The 21,809-nt window shown below is 43.9% G+C and overlaps 1 protein-coding gene across 1 annotated transcript in view; it reads left to right on the forward strand.

The window, feature by feature from the left end:
- Nucleotides 1–18,156, forward strand: part of STK39 (serine/threonine kinase 39) — a 335,022-nt gene extending 316,866 nt beyond the window's left edge. Inside the window, exons 17-18 of the mRNA XM_051848534.2 lie at nucleotides 6,389–6,453; nucleotides 16,630–18,156. Of these exons, the coding sequence (XP_051704494.1) occupies nucleotides 6,389–6,453; nucleotides 16,630–16,704 (140 nt within the window). The 3' untranslated portion in view covers nucleotides 16,705–18,156. The remainder of the gene's footprint in view (nucleotides 1–6,388; nucleotides 6,454–16,629) is intronic.
- Nucleotides 18,157–21,809: the final 3,653 nt, after the last annotated feature.

A 21,809-nucleotide genomic window follows, 5' to 3' on the forward strand; every position in this document is an offset into this window, starting at 1 on the left:
GTCTACCTGGGAGCAGTTCTCCCAGGATTGGTTTTTCTTTTCTCCTGGGGGACAGTTTTAAGAAGGGTAGAGGAGTGGAGTATAGTCCCCACTGCTGCACCTCATCGTCTCCACAGTCCACCGTCCATTATGGATTCCCTTTGTCTAGGTTCAGTAGTTTACTTGGAGGTGACCTAGACTCTCATCTCTGAAAAATACTGAATGAAAAATTACCTTTCTTGAAAACTGTGGTTGCCTAGGATGTGTTACCCAGTGTTCTTTTGAGAGGAGCCAAGAGTTAATTTATTTGCTTTGAGAAAACAAATGGGAATAATTGATTAGCTGACAGAGATTCTCCTAAAGTATGAATAATTATTTTTATCTGAGGCTCTTAACCTTGAGTTTTTAGTGTCTTGGAACCCTCTAAATTGTGCATAAACTTTTTTTGCATGTTTCTGGGAAGAGGGCCTGTAGTAGATGTACAGACTGTTGTGTACCACAAGTTGAGCTCGATGTTGGTGTCTCAGAGATGCATTTTTTTCATTTTCATGCATGCATTCAATACTTGGACACTCCCTTGATGCCAGGCACGGGAACTGTGACCATGAATGAGGCACATAAAGTTCCTGGCTCTTTGGTGCTTAGGGCTGGGTATATGACAGTATGTGTAGGGCCACATCCAAAAATAATTCTGAAGTATAAAGCCTGTCAGGTGATGATAAATGCTATGGAAAAAAACAATTCTGGGTAAAGGCATGGACGGTGAAGGCAGTAGTGGAGCAGGGACTGTTAATAGAGTGGCCATGGACATTAGAGCAGAAAATAGAAGAAAGGGAGGCAGTGATGGGGAGGAGCACTTCCTACAGAGAGAATGGCAGGCCAGAAGGCACTCAGCTCTGAGTGCTCCAGGGTCAGCACCAAAGCTGCCGTGGCTTGAGCAGGGAGGGAGAGGTGAGAGAATGGTGAGGTCAGAGGTGGAGCGGGGACTTGAGCAGGCAGGGTCTTCTGTAGGCATTGCAGAGACCATGATTCTTACTCTGAGTTGAAAAGGCCTTCAGGGAGTTCAGAGTAGAAGAGTGACATGATCTGCACCCCACTACTGGTTGAAGCCAGGCTATCAGAGGATGAGGGAGGAAGCAGGGAGACAGGGAACTTTTAGGAATCTAGAAGTGAGATTCCCAGGGCCCCACTAAGGGAGGAGAGTGGTGGTTGTGGGACATTATCAATTTCTGTAAATGTGGACTCATTTCACAAACACGCCCTTTACAGCAATGGATGCCTTTTTTTTCCTGGGTTTTCAAAGGGTCTGAACCTGGTGGGGCAATCAGACTTGTACCAGATCGTTCTAGCACACAAGGCTAAGAGCACTGTAAGCTTCTAGGGGAACACAGATGTATAGAGTCCCTGCTGGGAAGATTTAGAATAGGAAGTGGCAAGAAATACATGGATGAGGTAGATTGAGGCCAGGCCATATTAAAACTTTGGATTTTGTCAGCAGTTGATGGGAACAGTTAAACAACATTACCTAAGGAGCTCTGAGAAGTGAAGACTGAAGGCAAGGATATCATTTGAGATCATGTGCTCATCCAGGGCAGAGACCATAAGCCAATGGTTATTAATCACTTACTGTCTAGTGAGCACTATTCGAAGCACTTTATGTGTATTAACTCAAGCCTTAGCACAGTCAGTTCGGCACCATTGAAAGGCACGTTTCCTGCACGTAGTCAGGCACAGAAGGGCTCAGGAAAACTTGCCGCCTACACAGGCAAGGCAGTAGTCACAGAGCTCTAGCCAACAGGAAGCGGAATCTGAACCCATGAATTCTGGCTTAAGAATTCCGGTTCTCATTCCCTGCTGCACCCTGTGCTACAGTGCATCTCATGGAGGTAAGAGCCTATGGATTTAGGGAAAGTCATGGAGGGCCTCTCTTATTTTGCCTCAGCTGAATCTTTAATTAGCCATTCTTTTGCATCAATGTTATGGGGCATCCATGAGAAATCCACCCTCCCATCATCTCCTTTCTTCTTACATAGAGCTTGGATTTATCCCTTTCTTTGCAATCTCATGTTACCTTTGTGGAATTAAAACAATGAGAGCAGATATTCAGGATGTGTCTTTAACTACAACAATATTTTGAATCCATCACCTTGGCAGGTAACAATTGTTGATCTTAGAACTTATTTTTTTTTAAAGATTTATTTATTTGTTTGAAAGTCGGAGTTCCACAGAGAGAGAAGGAGAGGCAGAGAGAGAGAAGTCTTCCATCAGATGGGTCACTCCCCAACTGGCCACAGTGGCCGGAGCTGTGCCAATCTGAAGCTAGGAGCCAGGAGCCTCCTCCGGGTCTCCTGTGTGGGTGCAGGGGCCCAAGCCCATCCTCTACTGCTTTCCCAGGCCATAGCAGAGAGCTGGATCGGAAGTGGAGCAGCCGGGTCTCAAACCAGCGCCCATATGGAATACCAGCACTTCAGGCAAGGGCATTAAGCCACTGCGCCACAGTGCCAGTCCCAGAACTTCTTAATATTGGAAATGCATCAAACTCAGTGTGCATTGCTTCTCCCTCCCCTACAGCTTTAGTCTGAGAACAGCACACGCTAAGTGGATTAACTCACCACATATCAATTCAGTAGGAGACTGTTGTGAAAGAAGCTGGTGTCTGGGGAGAAAAGTATCTTTGGACTAATTATTCAGAATGCAAACACACACTGTAAATAGTCACTAGATGACTATTCTGTCAAAATGTGGAGAATCTGAGTAGTGTAAGGAATTCATAGAGACAGCAGTGTCTGAAGAACACCCAACTTCGTTTGCCAAAGAGGTGTCGGCTCAATGGCCTTGCCTCTGACGGCTTACCCTCGGGGTGATCTTATCTCCTTCTCTGTGTAGGAGCAGGGAGCTGTTGAGCCTCAGCATCTTGGCTGTGCAGTGTTAATGACATTATTACATTTTCATAAAGCATAATCCTTACCATACCTTGGGCCAAATTCTATTCCAAAAAAGCAAATGGAAACATCTAGCCTGACAGGTAGTCAAGCTTAAAGTGTGATACCAGGAAACCAAAATAGCAAAGAATGGATTTCTCACACAGAGGTACGCAATGCAGCCCTGGCGGTAGGGCTAGAGGCCGGCAGTCCTCTGGGTCTTAGTGAGTCTCTGCCCAGATGAGGGAGAACAGTCCTGAGACCAAAGACAGCGGGTGGGAGGAGAAGAGAAATGAGCGCAAAGAAGACAGCCCCGAGTGTGCACCAGGGAAAAGGGAGGAAGGTTTGTCTGGGGAAGCCATGAGCGATTTTGCAGTGGGGTGATGGCCGCTGAGTACGCAGTGCTCAGGAGCCCCCTGTGTTTTGGAGACCAGGGAGCCTGAACACACGAGGTTCAGGTTCTCAGCCCGAGCTTGAGAAAGTCTCAAGCAGCAACCAGCCCCACCCGGCCCGACCCTCTCCGCTCACGTTCCAGGTAAGGAGCGTTTTTATTTTTGAAATCCAGGTGCACAGTCAGGAGAGGAGAGCAAACAGTGACACCCATCTTTTTAATGAGCATAGCTACTGGAAGAGAAATTAGCATCACCCTGAATTTTACGTGATGTCAGTTAAATGAAGGTGTTTTATAGCACTTTACAACAAATTAGAATCAACTAAATTGAAAATAAGCCTGGCAGCTGGGATCAGTAATCAGGTAAGTGGCCAGTTTTGCTATTTTTGCTTTGAGCCGAAGACAGAATTTGAATTTCTACCATCCCAGAGGTGTGAGCGTCACAACTGGGGAGCGTGATTCCCAGGGTGCCAGCAGCTCGGACTCGCCTGCAGTCTGAGGTTGCCGAGCCCACTCCCTGGAAGCTGGCCCTGGTACCTGTGCATGTCCACGAGAGAGACGGCTGTGAATTACTCGAGGACAGAGCCCTGCTCTTGGCTGAACACGAGCGAGCAGACTGGAAGTAGATGACCCAGAACAAGGCAGTAAATCATCCACATTAACAGAGAGGCTCTAATGAAAGGAATGAAATTCATAGGCAGCCTTTATGACCACTTGTGAAATCAGCCCAAATCAGAGGAACTATTAGGACACTTTTATGTTTTAAGAAAATGAGTACTGTGTTCAGTTGCTGCAATTTGCATGTAGTCAGAGTGTCCTGACATAATCAGGCAGGCTGGATTTCACAGCAGAGCTTTCCATGCAGGAGCCAGTGTTTCTTACATGAATCACGGGGCGATTTTAGTGCCAAAAATCGCTCAGGAAACTGCTGGAAGGCCAAAGAAGCCTGGCGGTGTCAACTGTTCTGTGGTTGGCAGCCTGGGATGTACCCAGTGTATGTGCTTGCTTCCCTGGGCTAAAGAAAGAGAACAGGATGAGTGGGGCGGGGTGTGGTGCAAAGTGAGGCTTGGCAGATCGATGAGAAGGCAGCAAATGAAGATAAAATGATGCCAGTAATTATGGTTTACAAAGAGCAGTAGGCCGTATTGAGTATGTAATTTTCGTTTTTCCTCCTCTGTAGCTGAGAGATTCAATGAAATAAACTAATCTGCAGAAAATCCATGTATTGAGGATGCTATCTGTCAACCTTAGAGAAAAATAAAATCTGCACATATTAGTTTTTATTTGAAACACTTTCCCCGAAATATTTATATGTTTGCTACTTTCTCAAAATTTTCTCTTTAAAAAATTCAGGTAATGGGGCCAGCAGTGCGGCTCAGTAGGTAAAGCTGTCACCTTCGACACTGGCATCCCATGTGGGAGCCAGTTCATGTTCAGGCTGCTCCATTTCTGATTCAGCTCCCTGCTGATGGCCTGGGAAAAGCAGTGGAGGATAGCCGAGGTGACTGGGACCCTGCCACCCACATAGGAGACCTGGAGGAAGTTCCTGGCTCCTGGCTTCCGCCTGGCCCATTCCCAGCTGTTGTGGCCATCTGGGGAGTAAACCAATGGATGGCAGAACTAACTTTCTCTCTTTCCCTCTCTCCTATTCTCCCTCACTCCCTCTTTCTCTCTGTAATTCTGTCTTCCAAATAAGTAAGTCAATCTTTAAAAAAACAATTCAGGTAACATTTTTTAAGTATTTTTTTCATTCTTGGTGAATAGCTTACCCAGGATATGCTTCAATATTGATTTTTTTTTTTTAGAGAGATTTCATTTATTTGAGAGGTAGAGTTACAGACAGAGATAAAGGTCTTCCATCCTCTGGTTCACTCCCTAGATGGGCACAATGGCCACAGCAGAGCAGATCCAAAGCCAGGAGTCAGGATCTTCTTCCGGGTCTCCTACGTGGGCGCAGGGGCCCAAGGACTTGGGCCGCCCTCTACTGCTTTCCCAGGCCATTAGCAGGGAGCCGGATTGGAAGTAAAGCATTGGGACACAAACCGGCACTCATATGGGAAGCTTAGCCCACTGTGCCACAGCACAGGCCCAGATAACTTCTTAGAAACCTAACTTACTGAAGCGGCAGATAATCTTCCTCATGGCAAAGAAAAATGACCCACAGGACCTGCTCCCCGATCTCTTCAGTGATGACTTCTCCCCTAATCAGTAGCCCTAACTTGACTCACAGTAGTTATCCTTGAGATGTGGATGTGGGAAGAGCAGAGTTGTAAAATTTTATAACCATTGCCTTTTTTGCTGTTTTTGATAATTCTAATCATGAGCAATGCCCCAAGTCAAGTAGTCATCAGGAAAAGCCGACTTCTCAGCTAGCAGATCAGACACATGGCCGTGCTCTGGAGAAGAGTACCAGGCCTCCGATGAGTCCTGCAGGTGCTGAAAACAGGTGCTCAGTACTGGGCTCCCACCACAAGCCTTGTGCTGGCCCTGAGCAGCTGACGCGGGTAGCGTTCAAGGGGGCGCGTCGTGGGCTTGGTGGAGCCCTGCACTCGGAGAGCATCCCAGCACCCACTGTGTGTAGAAGGCTGTCCTCTGGGTTTTACTGTTTTGATGAAAATGGGTACAGAGAGCTGAATGAAATCTATAGGACAGGAGTTCAAACGTGCTGACCCATTACTTCCTGAGAAAGTTTTCTGCAGTACCGCTCCTCTTTGTTTTGTACCTCCCTCTCCTGGCTAATAAATTTTTTTCAGAATGAACATTTAGAAAAACCAAAAGGGAAAAACTCTGGGGTCATCTGTCATTTCTACTTTCTGTCAGAAAGTAATTTCGGATTTTATTATATGAATTGTGGGGTTGATATATAGTGATTAATTCAGATTCACATAGATACAAGATTGCTGAAATGATAGAATTGTAGTAGAAAATATCTGTGTGAGAGTAATTTGGTCATTTATATGGACTTTGTAATATCTGTGAAAGAAATGATTTTGCAGCTTATTGCATCATTAGTCAGATTTTCTGAATCATTGATGTGAAAACCCAGTGTTATTGGAAATAATCTGTACACGTTTTCTCCATGTTTGTATTTTAACAGTGGCTGCTAACTTACAGAAGATTGTAGATGATCCCAAAGCTTTAAAAACATTGACATTTAAGTTGGTAAGTGGAAAGTTATGGAAAGAAGGTAATATTTTGCCATACTCTGCCAGCAAGGAATAATAATACAGTGTAATCGCCTGCTCTGTAATTTTGTTGTTGCTGTTGTTGTTTTCTTTGGGGATCAGTTTTTGTGTTCATCATTTGCCTCTGCACTATTTGGGAACATTTTCTGTTTATAACTGGAAATTTCCTGTTCTGAAAGCACTGTGTTGTTCTTCCGCCATCATAGCTTTGATGAAGAGTGGCCATTTGGGGATCTTGAAGCCTCTATGTCCCATTTTGCTTCCAGTCTGTATGGAAACCTAACCACATAGACAGAATTCAGCTGAATTTAAAGCAACACCCACAGTAGAGTTTCCTTGAGGTGAAAGCCAAGTGGTTCTAACTTTTTTAAACGGAGGTTGATTGCTATAGACATGGGTTAGGTAATGGGGAGCCATTGTAGAACAGCTCACCGCAGGCTAAGGAATAAAGACAACATTCCACCTCGACGTTTCATATCACAGGGACAGATCTTTGTAGAGAAGGCATAGCCTGGTCATTTTACTGCACTAGTAGCTGTTTAAGCCTCGGCGCAGAGATACGGATTGCTGGGCATTCTGGGGTCATTGTGAAGTCAAGAGATGCTGGTCATGCCTGGAGATGGAGAGACTTACAGAGCATCAACAGTGGCTGTCTTCCTGGAAGTTTTAGCAAACAGTATACTAAGGCCTAGAAAGAAGCTGATTTTAAAAATTATAAATTAATCTTACTGAGGGCCAGTCAGAATGCCACAGGCAATTTAAGATATAGATGACCAGTGTTTTGCTGTGTACAACATATATTGACGATCTGCCTGTTTTAATTTCTTGTGAAAATTAAATGGAAAATATATGTTGCCAAAAATGCTAAATGATTAGTTACAGGAAATGTGAGTCCAGTGCTAATGAACTTTCCGGGTTCTCTTGTGTAATTTCAGATAGCTAGCCTATGTGGCAAAAGAAAAGCATGAAGATTTTCACAGAAAGAATGCATCTGGAAAAACAATGTTTGTGTTGATAAGAAAAGGACATTTTCTTAGACATGCAGTGCTGGATTAACAAATTGCCAAATTTATCTTTAGGTCTGGGACTCCCCTGTCATCTCTGTTCTGTTTCTAACTGACCTACAGTTTTTGTAAACATTTCATTTATATGAAAGTAGACTGATGAGAAAATGGCACCTCGTTTCACCTTTCAAGCAGATATAAATATCCCTCTATTCATTTTTTAATACCATCTCCAGAACACTTTGCTAATGTTGAATATGTAAACAGAGATAAGAGTGTAAGAATTTAGTGCTGGCTTATTCCCGTTGCCTCTAAATTTGCTTTCTTATAAAACTGGAGGAGTAACCCTGGCCCTTTGCCACCCCTGGGGGTTTTGTGAAGAAACAACAGCTGCATTATCTCTAGGTGAACACTGAGTTCTCCCTCATCTCCTACTCCGAGCAGTTTTTGTGCTTCATGGAGTCTCTCTTGATTCCATCTTGTTCATCAGCATTTCTCGAACCCCGATAGAATCTTCTCATCTCCAGAAACTTTCTGCCAACAATTTGCCTGTGTCCAGCTCTGTTTACCACCCTGTACAGTAATCCTCCTGCAGTTCCAGAATACTCCACGGACTGTAGTGCTCTCCACTGCCTCCTCTGAAGCCACACCCCTGAGTATGGCTAACAGAGCCCTCCCTTGTCAGACCTCCCGCTAGATCGAGGGCTTTATTTCCTCCCTCCTCTCAGGTCTCTCTCTCTCTTTTTGTTTAATTATTTATTTATTTATTTATTTTGACAGGCAGAATTAGAGAGAAAGATCTTTCTTTTTCCATTGGTTCACCCCCCACGTGGCCGCTATGGCTGGTGTGTTGCGGCCGGCGTGCTGCACTGATCCGAAGCCAGGAGCCAAGTGCTTCCTCCTGGTCTCCCATACGGGTGTAGGGCCCAAGGACCTGGGCCATCCTCCACTGCCTTCCCGGGGCAACAGCAGAGAGCTGAATTGGAAGAGGGGTAACTGGGACAGAATCCGGCACCCACACCGGGACTAGAACCCAGGGTGCCGGCGCCGCAGGTGGAGGATTAGCCAAGTGAGCCACAGCACCGGCCCTCTCAGGTCTCTTTTACATCCTGGGATCCCAAGGCTCTGTGGGGTTAACCTGCCCAAGATCACACAGTGGAAACTGTAACTTGAACTCTGACCTCAGAGCTGTCTGTCAGCATCTGCCTCCTTCCAATGGGCAGCCCCTGCAGCCCACAGTTTTTCTGTCCCTTCGTGGGCTCATCCTTCTGGGTGACTGGATACGTTTTCGTTGGCTGAGACTGAATCTCCTTTGCACCTTAAGCAGGTGGAATAATATTGGCTTGTCTGGCACAGGAGAGTCCGGGAAGCAAGTCCATACATGTTGTCTTCCCATTACAGCTGGACAGAACAGCAGTGGTGTGGTGTTCTCTGTAAATGGAGTCTGGCGGCTTTCTCCCCTCCCCCAAAAGATACAGACGCTAACTAAAAGCAAGCCCCCGGAGTGACCAGCTATTTCTGTTCCCTAACTTTCCATTCATCCGTGGCTAAAACTGGGAGAGTTTTTTTGTTAACAGCTGCCAGCCACTTTGAGATCCACTTGACGGAGCTAAATTTGAACTGATTCGTGGCTGCATCTTCTGTAGGACACTAACATCCTCATAAAGCCATAAAGATTCAAGTGCATTTGCCGCCTTTTGTCAATTTGGTGATTTTACTGAAGAATAAAAAGATCAAAGCCTTTCAGCAGTGGTTTGTCCTCATAAGCTGCTGCTGAGCTGGCCTTTTATAGCTGGCTGTTTATCAGGATTTTAATCTCAGAGGTTTCATTGCTTTCCAAAGGGAGACTGTGAGGGGCCTGGAAACTGAAGAGTGGCAGCCCCTGCATTCCAGGCTCCTCCCCCCCATTCCGAGCTTCTTTACCTCGCCCCACACACTGCCCTCACTCTTGAGGCCATGGGGCGTCTTAAAAACATGACGCCTGGGTCCCACGGCAGGTATCCAGGCTTGACTGCCCTCGGTACAGCCTGGGCTTTGGGAATTTTGCAAGCATTGCTTGGTGATCCCCGTGCTTAGACCAGAAGCATCCCACTTGTGAATGGACCATTCCCTAATCTCTTTCCTCTCCCTTCACCCCACACCTCCCACCACTATGAGGAATACTGGGCTCACGTGTGAAAAAGCGTCAGTCTTTATCTCATGCCTCTGCTGGTATAAGAAAAACAGTGCCCCCACAGAGCCAGGAAGTTGGCTTTATCAAGAAGCACATCTATGTTTTTCTTTGTCCAATGAGATCTTTGGTTTTATTTGACAGCTAGGTATTAAGAGTGATTTCCAGGAACAGGGAGATCAGATTATGCTTTCTTCCCTCACCCTTTTTTAAAAGATTGATTGATTAATTTGGAAGGAAAAATTAGAGAAAGAAAGAGGAAGAGATAGATATCTTCTATCCACCGGTTCACTCCCCAAATGGCTGCAACCACCAGAGCTGATCCAGTCCGAAGCCAGGAGCTTCTTCTGGATCTCCCACATAGGTGCAGGGGCCCAAGCACTGGGGCCGTCCTCCACTGCTTGCCCAGGCACATTAATGGGGAGCTGGGTGGAGAGTGGAGCAGCTGGGACTCGAACCAATGCCATATGGGGTGCTGGTGCTGCAGGTGGCAGCTTTACCCACTACAGCACCACACTGGCCCTGTGATTTTGCTTCCCTTTTAACAAAGTAGTTCAGATATGGAGGGTGAAGGATATTTCAGCTTAAGCATTATGCGTTTTGCCTTTGATATATCAATACTCTGTCAGTGCTGTTGTTGTAAACCTTGAGACAGGCCTTTATAAGCCATTTTAAGTCATTTTTAAATTTGCTGCCTTGCAGTAGGCGAGTGCTGCTGCTTCCCACTTAGAATTACTGGAGGGGCATTAGTAAAAATATGAAATAAGATACATTTAACTTGCCCCTGAAGGTAGAATACAAATTGTAAGTGCACGTAATTAACATCCAATCGTAACACATTTACATGAGCTCTATAGATTTTTAGTTACTGGAGTTTAATAACACCATGTGCGGATTTCACAGGCATTCTGGCAGCTGATGCCTCAAGGGTCTTGTTTATAGAGAGGCGCTCAGCTGAGACACAGATGGAGCCTGCATGGCGAGGGCAGCATTGGCCAAAGTGCAGGTGATGTGGAGACAGAAGCGGCAAACACTACCTCAGCGTGTTCGCGTCCCCTCTCCTGAAGGGGGAGCACGACAAGGCAGCAGCCCTAAGGGAAGGAAGAGGTCCTTCCTGGCAGCAGCCTGTGCATTTCCACGTGTGGGCCCACATGAGCTGTTTGCTTCACCTGGAGACCAGAAACTTGATGAGAAGGTAAATGTCAGGGCTTCATCCAAGGCCAGGGAGTCCGGACCTTGTGTGTCCTGACAGGTCCTGCGGTGAGTCCCATGCAGGCTGGTATTTGAGAATCATACCCTGAAGGAATTTGGAGCTTCCCACTTTGGGAAGCACAGGGGTAGCGCCTTGGAACTACCTGAGGAGCTCAAAGAGGAAGAAACAAAAAACAGTGTGATCAAAAAAGCAATCAAATGCGTTTAATACGTTTTCTATAAATAGGAGCCCTCATAAAGAAATTTAATCTCAAAAATCCCTGTTAGAGTTGAACACTCACTTTTTATTTAAGATTTATTTATTTATTAAGAGTTAGAGATCATTTTTCCACCTGCTGGTTTACTTCCCAGATGGTTGCAATGGCTGGGGGCTGGGCCAGGCCAAACTCAGGAGCCAGGAGCTTCATCCAGGTTTCCCACATGGGTGGCAGGGCCCCATGCACTTGGGCCATCTTCTGCTTTTTTCCCAGGCACATTAACAGGGAGCTGGATCAGAAGTGAGTGGAGCAGCTAGGCGTTGAACCAGCACCGCAGGTGGTGGCTTTACCCACCACACCGCAACTTCGGCCCTGAACACTTACATATTGATTGGACAGAGAATAATAAATCGTGGAACTGTGACAGGGCAAGATTAATTTGATGAGCTTTCTATGCACAAATGTCTCTTCCCCACATCTTCCCCACGTCTGCTGATAAGGACATCCTCCTCCCAGGTGCCATAAGGATGCTTTCTCCCTGGGAGTTTTCTACTTTCAGGAAGGTGCATGTCCTGTACCTGCTATTTTTGTTTGTTTTTTAAGGATTTTTAGCTCAAATCAGTCAGCATGCCAGAGAGGCAGGTTTTGGGGTGTCGTGTTCTGAGATCCTTCATTTTGGAGCTTAGTTTACAAAGCGTGGATCCTGAACTGCTGAGGACCCCTTGTAGGGGATCCTGGATGTCAAAAGTTCTTCATCATAATGCTGAGATACAGCTCATCTTTTTTAATGTGTGTGAAAGCCATGGTGAGTAAAACTGATGTCGGCACAAAGCAATGACATAGAATTCTGCTAGTAGTCGTCAAATTCCCCTGAGCCATCACACACTCACTCACTCACCCAGCGTAAAAAAAGTAAAGCTGGTTTTCCTTAATATTTTTCCTAATGTGGCAGGAAACATTACTGATTTTAGTAAATCTCCACATGAGGCCATTTAAGTTTAATATTCTGTGTGATGAAATGGGAATCACTTATTCGCTGTACGGAAGTAAAATGGCAGTATCCAGGGAAAGCCCTCAAAAGAATTGCTCTGTCATAAGCGTGACTAGCCATTTTTGGGGGCCTTTTTTTTCCCAGGAAATACCGCTTTTATTTTGTCTTAATGTTTGGTTTTTTTTTTTAAAGATATATTAAGGTTTTATTTATTTATTTTGAAAGAGTTACAAGAGAGAGAGGGAGAGAGAGAGATCTTCCGTCTGCTGGCTCACTTCCCAGATGGCCCCAGTAGCCAACACTGGGCCAGGACAAAGCCAGGAGCCAGGACTTCAGCTGTGTCTCCCGCATGGAGAGCCTGGGCCTAAACACTTAGGCCAGCTTCCACTGCTTTTCTCAGGCCATTAGAAGGGAACTGGGTCAGAAGTGGAGTAGCCAGGACTCGAACCAGTGTCCATACATGGGATGCCAGCATCACAGGCAGCGGCTTAACCCACTGCCAGCTCCAGAAACACCACTTTTAGTGAGAACTGATAAATTGAGATGGTAAAGAAGTAGGTATTTGGCAGATTTTTTTTTAATGAACAAAATAAGGCTTGCATGTAAGGGAAAACAATGACAGTATTTGTTGTCAATAATAAATAGGATTTTAGAAAAGCTGTGAGTGCCAGTGTGAGCCTGACAGTCCCCCGGAACTTAAAGTTTCTTCTCATTGGTGACGAGTAACATCAAGATGACTGGTTGACATTGTATAATGAAATGCATATATCGTCTACTGAAATAATAACATTTAGAAGATCTGCTTAGCTTACTGATGCTTAAAGATGATGCATGGGTAAAAGATCCATTCAAAGTATAAGAAAGACCACTGTGTTTCATACCCTTTGAGTGTGAAAAGTTCAGTGTTACAGTTTCAAATTCCACAATGCAAGTAGCCTTTAAGAAACTCTCTCTGTGTAACTCTGCCTTTCAAATAAATAAAATAAATCTTAAAGAACTCTCACTCGGGCATGTTTTGGTAACAAAGGAAATCCACAACTTTCTGCAAAGACTATTTAAGTACCCTTTCCTTTTCCAGCCACACATTTGCATGAGGCTGCATTTTTTCATGTACTTCAAGGAAAACAACATAAAGCAGTATATTGACATTAAAGAGGTTTGCAAAAATATAAAGCAGTGCCACCCCTATTAGTCTTTTCTGTCTTTTGGGGGGGGGGTGGGCACAAGAGCTGTGGTTATTTTTCATGAAGACTGTTTTAGCATATAATGAGTTTATTGTTGTTAGGCTTAAGGAGTTGGTAAATAAGTATTTTTAACCCGTTTTATTTTTTTAAATATTTATTTATTTGAAAGGCAAAGAGACAGAGAGAGAGGAAGAGACAAAGAGAGGGAGAGACAGACAGAAAGAGAAAGATCTTCCATATTTTGGTTCACTCCTCAAATTGCTACAACAGCCAAATCTGGACCAAGCCAAAGCCAGAGCGAGGAACTCCGTCCTGGACTTACACATAGATTGCCGGGTCCCAAGCACTTGGGCCATCTTCTGCTTTCCAAAGGCACATGAGCAGGAAGCTTGGTTGGAGGTGGAACAGCCAGGATTCAAACCTGTGTTCCAGTATGGCTTGGCAGCATTACAAGCAGCAGCCTAACCCACTATGCCAGGACACCAGCTCCTCCGTTTTAATTTTTTTTAAAGATTTATTTATTTTATTTGAAAGAGTTACACAGAGAGAGAAGGTGTGGCAGAGAGGGAGAGGGAGATCTTTCATCTGCTGCTTCACTCCCCAATTGGCTGCAACTGCCGGAACAGCATCAATCTGAAGCCAGGAGCTTCTTCCAGGTCTCCCATGTGGGTGCAGGGGCCCAAAGAGTTGGGCCATCTTCCATTGCTTTCCCAGGCCACAGCAGAGAGCTGGATCAGAACTGGAGCAGCCGGGACTCGAACCCATGTCCATACGGGATACCGGCACTGCAGGCGGTGGCTTTACCTGCTACGCCAAAGCACTGGCCTCTGTAGTTTTTTAAAACAGTTCAATAGCTATAATCTACATAAAACATGTTTTATTTTTTCAAATTTATTTATTATTTTGGCATTATTAAAATAATGTTTGAAATTTTTTAACTTCTTAGTTTCAATTTCTAAGGCAGTATAGTAAATATAAGAATTTCAGAGGCTCATGAGACCCAAAAATTTGACCACTGCTACTTCAAAGGGTCTTGAGTTCCTTTCCTCTGGATTTTTGAGTCACCGAAGAAATCAGTCAGATTTCTTCAGTGCAGGCTGAGAGAGGCCCAGAGTCAGGTTAGGAGGTAGTGGAGGAGGGAAGGCCGGGTGCCTTGAAGCAAACAGAGCCAAACAGCCTGGGTAGCAGAACTGCAGTAGGCTCCAGGAATGGTGGGCGGCCAAGGACCCTGAAAGACTCCCTGTACATTGTATCCAAAATAACCAGTGGTCCAGTCACTGTTCTCATTGTAAATTCTCATTTCCATTACTCTTCGTAAGAAGGGATTTCATATGTCTCTGGTCAGTGTATCTTTGTAGGGTGTGTTGCTTTCATTTCCAGTCATTGTAGCTTCCTGGTACTCCCTTGCCAACTTTGAGATGCAGCCCGGAAGTATGCTGCTCGGGCCTTTCTGGCACCATGAGCAGCAGTGGCTTGTCCTTGGATGTTCCTCATCCAAGGTCTCTGCCACCACGCCTTGGGCGGAGTACATGGTGCTGTTAGCAGGAGCTACACAGGAGAGGAGGGGAGACTTAGGGAGGTAGATAAGGAAACCACGATAATTGTAAGGGAGATGAATATTAGGCCATCAAGTGATAAACACCACTGGAAGACATCGCAGCTGAAAAGCCTTCTGTGCCTGGGCCACTTTGTTCAAAGTGATAAGGAGGGAGCATCTCTGCTCGAAGTGCCCCCGGCAACACAAACAGCAAGAATTGTGAGGAACATCTTATCTGCTGAGTGACACTAGAAATAACCATTACACAGGCTGAAAGTAAATTCTTTTCTTTAAATGCTGACAAATGTCCCTACCCTGTAGGCTAATGACTCTTATATAAACATAGCTGCTTACACTGAACTTTCTTTAAAAGACAATTATTTTTAAAATATTCAAGGTAATGTTCCAGTTGCCTATTTAATGGAAAATGTTGGAGCTGACAAAGCTGGTTTTATATACTCTTTTTTGAACATTGTAAATACAAGCAGTGCTAAGCAAGTTAATTGTGATAATTGGAAAAGATCATTTTCCATGGGGAACTGATTGTTTTGACAATAAAATTTAGCAGGAATTAGATCCAGTAAAGGTTTGTATGGTCCTTTGGTAATTAATTGTGCATTCCCAGTCATTCATCAAACCTTTTTGCCCCATTTATGGTACATACAAAAAGTCCAACTCTGAGAAATACACGCTACAGGATAAAGAGTGTAAATGGCCATGTGGGTGCTTTGTGTGTGTGTGTGTGTGTGTGCAAATGCGCACAAGGAAGAGGGAGGAAGAAAGGGTCCAGGTAACACAGAAAATAAGAATGGATTAGGACCATAGAGCAGTCTGAGGGGCAATGGCTTCTTACTTCTAGTTCCTTCTGGTTTAAAAAAAAAAAAAAAAAAAAAAAAAAAACGTTAAACGTTTTCTAAATGTATTGGAAAACCAGAGAAAGGCAGATCTTCCGTCCACTGGCTCACTCCCCAAATGGGTTCTTCAGCCAGGCTTGGGCCAGGCAGAAGCCCAGAACCAGGAAATCCATCCAGGTCTCTCCTGTGAGTACAAGCCATCACCTGCCACCTCCCACGTTAGAGGAAGCTGCAGTGGAGCCGGGACTGGAATCCAGGCACTTTCCCATGGAATTCAGGTATCCCAAGCAGCAGCTCAACCTCTGTGCCAAACCCCCTTCTAATTCTGAAGTACAGAAAATAATGAAGTTTTGTCACACTATAATTTTGGCCAATTTGAGGCAATTAATATGTCCGAAAATGTTACAACCAAATTTTTGTTATGGGAAAGAATTCTGTTGTATTCCCTTTCCTTGTAAAACTTACTCGCTGGCATGTAAGTAGCAGCTGTCTAAAGTGAGCCATCCCGGTACAGGCTAACCACCGATGCTTTGTTTGTTTTGATTTTCTTCCCAGTTTTACAGAGATGTTGTTGGTAAAAAGTAAATTACCCCTGGGTGACCTATTAGGTCGGTTCTGCTAGTTTTCACAATATTCCTTTTAAAATTAGTACTAACAAGATCTAATTAGAAAGTGCATTTGAAATAAGTTTATTGAGTGGTTGAAAAATATTTTTGTGCTTTCTTGGAAGTCCTAGGTTTCCTGAGTAGCCCCAGAGCTGCCAGCCGGGGATGTGGTGTGTTTTGAATGGGAAACAAATCCCTTCCCACCCTGGCCTGTGTGCTCTGACGTCACTGGGCGGCGAGCAGTCATTCTGGTGTGTGAGTCTTGACGTCTCTTCAGGAGGAAGACCATCCATGGTCTCGTGCAGGCTGTGCCTCTGCCTGGATGTGCCATTACACAGCAAGACTTTAACCATAGAGCAGTGAGAACCCAGCACTGAAGCCTTCTCTTTCCCTTTCCAGGCTTCCGGCTGTGACGGGTCGGAGATTCCTGATGAAGTGAAGCTGATCGGCTTTGCTCAGTTGAGCGTGAGCTGATGTTTGTCCTTTGCCGTCACCCTGATCTGTCATGCCCCCAACCCCACCTCTCCCTGTCCACTCCCTCCCACCCCTCACCCCCAGTCCCCGGCAAAATCAGAAGATTGTGAAGAGGCTGGCTTCGACGACATGGGATAAAATAAGTTTTTTTCAAACCTCCAACACTCTTGAGTTCTGCTTTATTCTCTAGCAATCCACAGTATGAGAACAAGCAAATGCCACAGCTGCACGATTGTTGCTGATTTTTTTCAAAAGCTATTAAACAAACCGTTCTCAGCAATCAATTCGGATATCCCTTAAGTGAAAAGAATCTGAATACACTCAGGTGGTCCTATTTATTGGTGACAAATGGAGTTTTCTATCAGAAGCCTATTCTTTCATTGTTGTTAAGTTCTGTTATAATACCTTAATTGTACATCTGACAGTACTGCCTCTTTTATGTTGTATTTAGAAATTAATATACTTATAAAATTAAGATTTATTAGCCAAACTTGAATTCTAGTTTTAAAACTGACTGTGAATTTTATTTTTCATATATTTATGCATTACACACCTTAGCTATAAGGAAAACAAAGTTTTGATTATATGCTTCTTGCAGTTAATCTCTTGTTATTTAAACAAAAAGTTTCAGGTCTATCTTTGGAGTATTTGTAACTTCTAATTTTTGAAATGACTGAATTAAGAACTTGGATGCTTATTTCTCTTTGGTTTGTTTACCTAAAACACCAATCCACAATTCTGATTGTCTCTTGGGAGAGGGAGGTGCCTTGCAAACTTTCATGTTAAAGAATGTGCCTGAGGCTGCTTTACTTTGAAATAGTCTCAGATCTAAAACTTCCTCTACATAAGGTGGCATATGTAAGGTTCGCTTTATTGGAACTGTGTAGGACGCTATATAAAATGTTGCCATTCTGTTAGATTGCTAACTATATACCCACCTCTGATTTGGCTCTCCTTAAGCGATAGGATTTGTTATTCTAAAGGTGATAAACTTGAAAATATCAGAATCTGAGTTTTACTTGAAATTCTGCAGAATATCCAGGTGGAGTGAAAGTAACGGAAAGGGTTTTGTGCAATGACTAAAAGGTGAAATGTTGTTCAGTTTCAAGAATAAAATACTTTCAACCCAAGGAGCCTTCTGCTTGACTGTGTTACCCTTAGGATTTTCAAAGTTGGAATCTAAGCTTTCAGGGAGGTGGGCTCCCGGGACGGTACCATTGCTCTTTCCTGGCTAACCCTAGATACGGCAGCTCTTTAATGTACTTTAAAAAGCAAATATATATTACTAAGGAAAAAAGTTATTTATAATTGCCTTGTCATAACTGTTAAGGTGTTCTAGAGCCATTTGCATACAATTTAATGTAATTCCATTCCATTCTGTTGTTTACACAAAGATGACTCAAAGATGACTGCGAAGGTAAAAGGACAATAAAAGTGTATTGCACAAGGAAACAGTGCTAGTGTTTCATTCCCCCCTTAGGTATCGTCTGCATTGTTGCAATAATACTTGGCACTTTCACAAAGCACTTTCCACAAGAGAACTCCCGATTGAAAAGTGCCCTAGAAGAAGAATAGGGCATCCCTCCAATCAGAGAATCAAGTCCAACGAGTGCCTTGAATTGGCTTGACAGGAGAAGGAAGGCAAACGACCCACCCTGTGACGACAGATTGAGTTAAAACCACAGGGCTGCCAGAGATCAAGGAGGAATGCTTCTTTCCACTGCTCCGTTCATTTTAAGGCTGTGGGCGCTCAGCTCAGAGAGGCTGGTGTCCGGGGCCCTCTGCAGAGCCCCTTGCAGAGCTGAACCCCATGTCCTTGTTTACCTGACAGAGCACATTCTTCAAACTCCTCTGCACAACTTGTGAGCTTCGTTTTTTGTTTGTTTGTTTTATTGGTAAGACAAAGCCCCTGATGTTCTACTTAGAAAGCAAAATACACATGAATAATTTGAGAACTTTGCAACATGATAATAAATATCATTTAGTATGTATTCAATTTCCACTCTTATTCCCATTCCTAATAGCATTTGAGGCAACTTGCAGAAAAAAAATGATTTTAAGGTATATAAATTAATATTAAGAGACAATAAGAATCGGTTTATAAGATGAATGTAAAGTTAATATTCACAAAAATTCACCATCAGGGCCCCACATAATTGTTAAGAGGAATACACAAAATTTGGATGGAGTAGTATTCCCACCATACTACCTTACTACGCAACTACATAAGCAATCTATAGATTCAACGTAAGCCCTATCAAAATTGCAGTTTTCACAGAAATAGAAAAAAATCAACCTAAAACTTGTATAGAACTACAAAAGATCTTGAACAGTTAATACAATTTTGAGCAAGAACAAGCTTTGAGGCATCATACTCCTGATCTCAAATTAGATTACAAACCTGCAGTTATCAAAACAACATGATGGGGCCGGTGCTGTGTTGCAGCGGGTGGAGCTGCCACCTGCAGTGCTGGCATCACACATGGGCGCTGGTTCGAGTCCTGGCTGCTCCACTTCTGATCCAGCTCTCTGCTATGGCCTGGGAAAGCAGTAGAAGATGGCTCAAGTCCTTGGGCCCCTGCACCAGTGTAGGAGACCTGGAAGAAGATCCTGGCTCCTGGCTTTGGATCGGCACAGCTCCAGCCATTGTGGCCAGTTGAGGAGTGAGCCAGCAGATGGAAAACTCTCTCTGTCTTTCTCTTTCTCTCCCTCTCTCTCTCTCTCTCTCTCTCTCTCTGCCTCTCTCTGTGTAACTGACTTCCAAATAAATAAATCTTTTTTTTGACACTGGCATAAAGATAGAAACACAAACTAATGAAATAAAATAGTCCCAAAATAAACCCACATAAGAATGACCAATTTTTTATAAGAGCAACAGGAATGCGCAAGGAACTGGTAGCCTTTTCAATTAATGGTGTTAGGAAAACTGGACACCTACGTGCAGAAGAATGAAATTGGACATTGCCCTCTACCTCACACAAAAAAAATAGACTAAAGACTTTAATATATAGTTTTATGTCTTACATTGAATTACAGTAAATATTATATATATATATACGCCTTGGTATTGGACTTGGCATTGGTATTTTGGAAATGATTCCAAAAGTACATGCACCAAAAGTAAAAATAAAACTTGGTATTGTATCAAACTAAAGTTGCCACACAAGGGCCATTGTCACGGTGTATCAGGTAAAGCTGCTGCCTACGATGCCAGCAGATGGCTCATGTCCAGACTCCTCCATTTCCAATCCAACTCCTTGCTAATGGCTTAGGAAAAACCACAGAAGATGGTGCAAGTGTTTGGGCCCCTGCAACCCACTATACGGGATGAAGCTCCTGACTTTGGACTGCCCCAGCCGTAGCTGTTGCGACATGTAGGGAGTGAAGCAGCAGATGGAAGATAGTCTGACTTTCAAATAAGTAAACAATTCTTTTAAAAAAATGTTGTCGGGGCTGGCACTGTGGGTTAGTGGGATAAAGACTCTACCTGTGGTGCTGGCATCCCATGTGGGTGCTGGTTTGGGTCCTTGCTGCTCCTCTTCTGGTCCGCCTCTCTGCTAAGGCCTGGGAAAGTGGTAAAAAATAACCCCAGTGCTTGGACCCCTACACCCACATGGGAGACACGGAGGAAGTTCCTGGCTTCTGGCTTTGGATTGGCCCAGCTGCAACCACTGCAGCCATTTGGGGAGTGAACCATTGGATGGAAGACTCTCTTTCTCTCCCTCTCTCTGTCTATAATTCTACCTCTCAAAATAAATACATATTTTTTTTTAAAAAGTCACAACTAGGGAAACTATGAAAAGGCAAACCATGGATTGGGAGAAAAAAAAAAAACATTTGAAAACCTTGAATCTGATAATGAGTTAATATTCAAAATACATAAAATCAGAATCTCATAAAAATAGCAAAAAAGAAAAAAAAATTGGCAAAGGACTTGAATACACATTTTGTCCAAGGATGGCATGCAAATAACCAATAGTATGTGAAAAGACGATATCAGGTAAATGCAAATAAAAATCACAATGAGAAGTCAGCGTATACCTGTTAGGGCGGCCATTAGGAAAATGTAAATGGGGCCAGCACTGTGGCACAGCGGGTTAAAGCCCTGGCCAGAAGTGCTGGCATCCCATATGGATGCCGGTTCGAGACCTGGCTGCTCCACTTCCTATCCAGCTCTCTGCTGTGGCCAGGGAAGGCAGTAGAAGATGGCCCAAGTGCTTGGGTCCCCACACCCGCGTGGGAGACCTGGAAGAAGTTCCTGACCCCTGGCTTCAGATCGGTGCAGCTTCAGCCTTGGCAGCCAATTGGGGAGTGAACCAGCGGATGGAAGACCTCTCTCTCTCTCTCTCTCTCTCCCTCCCTCCCTCCCTCCCTCCCTCCCTCTCTCCCTCTCCTCTCTCTGTGTAACTCTTTCAAATAAATAAATAAATATTTAAAAAAAGAAAAAGGTAAGTAAGGATGCAGAGAAAGGGGAACTTTATATACTATTGATGGGAATGTAAACTAGTATGACCATTATGGAACACTATATGGAGATTCCTCAAAAATTTAAGATAGAACTGTAACATGATCCAGCAGTTCCATAAAATCAACATCAAAGAGATACTGTACTCCCATGTACTTTGCAGCATAATTCACAATAGCCAAGTTGTGAAAACATGATAAGTATCCCTTAGCTGATGAATAGATAAATTATTAGATGCACAATAGTATACTATATAGCCTATGGAAGGAAGAAAACCACACTATCTGTAATGACATGGATGAACTTGGAGGACATTATGCTGAGTGAAATAAGCCAAACATGCTACATGATTTTGTCTGGAATCCAAAAGTCAAACTCCTAGAAGCAGAGAAGAGAATGATAAGTACCAAAGGCAGGAAGAACAGGAGAAATAAGATGTTTGTCAAGGGGTACAAAGTTTCAGGTAGGATGATTGTATGCAGCATAGTGATACTTGAAATTTGCTATGAGTTTGTGCTCTCTCCACACAAAAATATGGCAGCAATGTGAAAAGATGGATAGATTATTCAGCTTGACTATAGCAATCAGATAATTATGTATGAGGACAAGTCAAAAAGTTCATGAAATAGGATTAAAAGAC

This window comes from Oryctolagus cuniculus, chromosome 3 (genome assembly GCF_964237555.1).
Source record: "Oryctolagus cuniculus chromosome 3, mOryCun1.1, whole genome shotgun sequence".
Lineage (NCBI taxonomy): Eukaryota > Metazoa > Chordata > Mammalia > Lagomorpha > Leporidae > Oryctolagus > Oryctolagus cuniculus.